At 41.8% G+C, this 1,984-nt stretch overlaps 1 protein-coding gene across 1 annotated transcript; it reads right to left on the reverse strand.

The window, feature by feature from the left end:
* Window positions 1–1,636, reverse strand: cryaa (crystallin, alpha A; the record flags this gene model as incomplete). Its single annotated transcript, XM_079263627.1, has 3 exons — window positions 1–210; window positions 1,144–1,266; window positions 1,439–1,636. The coding sequence occupies 3 exons, from the start codon at window positions 1,634–1,636 to the stop codon at window positions 1–3; spliced, it is 531 nt and encodes a 176-aa protein (XP_079119753.1).
* Window positions 1,637–1,984: the final 348 nt, after the last annotated feature.

Raw genomic sequence — 1,984 nt, forward strand, 5'->3', positions numbered from 1 at the left:
CTAGGAGGATGGAGCAGCATTGGGCTTGTCGTCACGGGTGACTGGAATGCTGCGCTCGCTGCGACCGGATTCGCTGCCCCCGGTGACCTTTGGCCCTGTGAAAGTCAGCATACCATCAGCTGACAGGGTGCAGGTAATTGCTGATTGGTCAACACTTGAGGGGAGGCGGTAGCGGCGATGGAACTCCCGAGAGATGTAACCATGGTCATCCTGGAAGGAGTAATACCAGAATCAGATTGGACCAGAGACAAACCACTTCCAAGTGGTAATTCTTAGAGTGATCAGGGATAGAAGCTTTGGATTTGTTGGTATAAGATCCTCCAACAAGCCTTCAGACAAACAACTTTCAGCTAATAGTAATGAGGATAAGTGTCCTTCCACCCGTACCTCACTATTTAGCGACACTGGGTATTTGCTACCTCTTGTCCAAGGTAGAAAGGTAAAAATTTTTATCTATGATTTATCTATTCACTGAAAGTAGCAATCTTTACAAGCTAAACTATATAATTGTCTGGATGTTGCACCATCAATGGGTAGGGTTGAGATCTTGGTGCTACAAGACAGTATGTTATCAATTTATTTATTTAGCTTTTATCAGTTCTATTTCTTCTCTTAGAGCTCAAGAAATGTTCGAGATACCTTGAATATTTCGTCCAAATTTGACCTGGGCAGTCTTGAAGTTAACACATCGGTATGTCATGGTGTCTACCGCCACCAAACAGAACTTTTCATCAAAACAATTTGAGATTCGAGTCAACATTTCTAAAATTAAGTCTTTAAGCATCTAAAACCCTTAACCCTTTGATGTTCACCCTAAGAAAAAGGCCAGAGAGAAATGTTTCTCTGTTTTTCCATTTGTTTAATAATCACAATAAATATTTTTTAGCAAATAGTTAAGATGCAAGTTAATAATAAAATAACAACAGTGAAATGGTTGAAATTAGAAACAGAAGTGTTAAAACAAACTTGTAGTTTTGGTTTTACATACTCAAACCAATTGGTAGAGATGGCTCCAGTAGTTTTATTTCCACAATTTGTCAAAGAACTTAATCAAAGTCATTTTAAATTTACTAAATGGTAGACCAGGACCGTAAAGGATCAAGAACCTGTTGGTCAACTTCAAGTGGTTTGTGTCCAACCTACCTGTCTTTCTCCATGCTTGCCCTGGATCTCCAGATAATCATCAATCACCTTCACACTGAGCTCATCAGGAGAGAAGTGCTTGACGTCCAGGTAGACTATAAACTTATCCCTGTCAGACCTCATCTAAGGGACACATAAACATGAAGAGGGTCTGTTGTGGCACAAACTACAACTTCGTTCAGAAATATAAACTGGATGGAGGAGAGTTAAAGTTATGAGTTGATGCAACTGAACGATACAAAATGTCTGTTTTCTTGAGATAATGAGTGCTTATTTTGATTTGTGTCGCTCTTACCTCAGAGACGCCAGAGTTGGAGGAATCCAAAAAGTTTCGGAACAGTGACTGTCTATAATAGGGGCTGATGGTGGAGGTGGCATAAGGAAAGAGGTCATAGTCAAACATTCCCTCTCCAAAAAACTGGTCAAAGAGTCGGGCAGGGTAGACGGAGCCAAGGGCACGTCTGAACCAGGGGTGTTGGATGGCAATATCCATAGTGACTACAGACAGTTTAGTTTAGTTTTGCTTGGTTTGGCTCAGGTTGACGTTTGCACCTGCTAAGGTCTGAGTCCAGTTGGCCAAGGAATGGCGATAAAGGAAAAACTGGTAGAACAGAATGATGTCTTTCTTTTTTTTCTAAAAAAAAGTAGAGTGACAGATGTTTCCAGATTGTTTTGTCCTCTGCTCTACAACTGCCTCCTCTTTATATACCTGAGAGCCAGAAAGAGAGGCTTTAGCCACGATCCCTCTGGAATGGCATTATCTCATGGTGGGTTGGGCCCTGTCAGCAGAATCAGGGATGGCTTGGGAGGGGGATGGAAGCACCATTACGGCCCTGATGCG

This window comes from Telmatherina bonti (assembly GCF_933228915.1).
Source record: "Telmatherina bonti genome assembly, chromosome: 24".
Taxonomy (NCBI): domain Eukaryota; kingdom Metazoa; phylum Chordata; class Actinopteri; order Atheriniformes; family Telmatherinidae; genus Telmatherina; species Telmatherina bonti.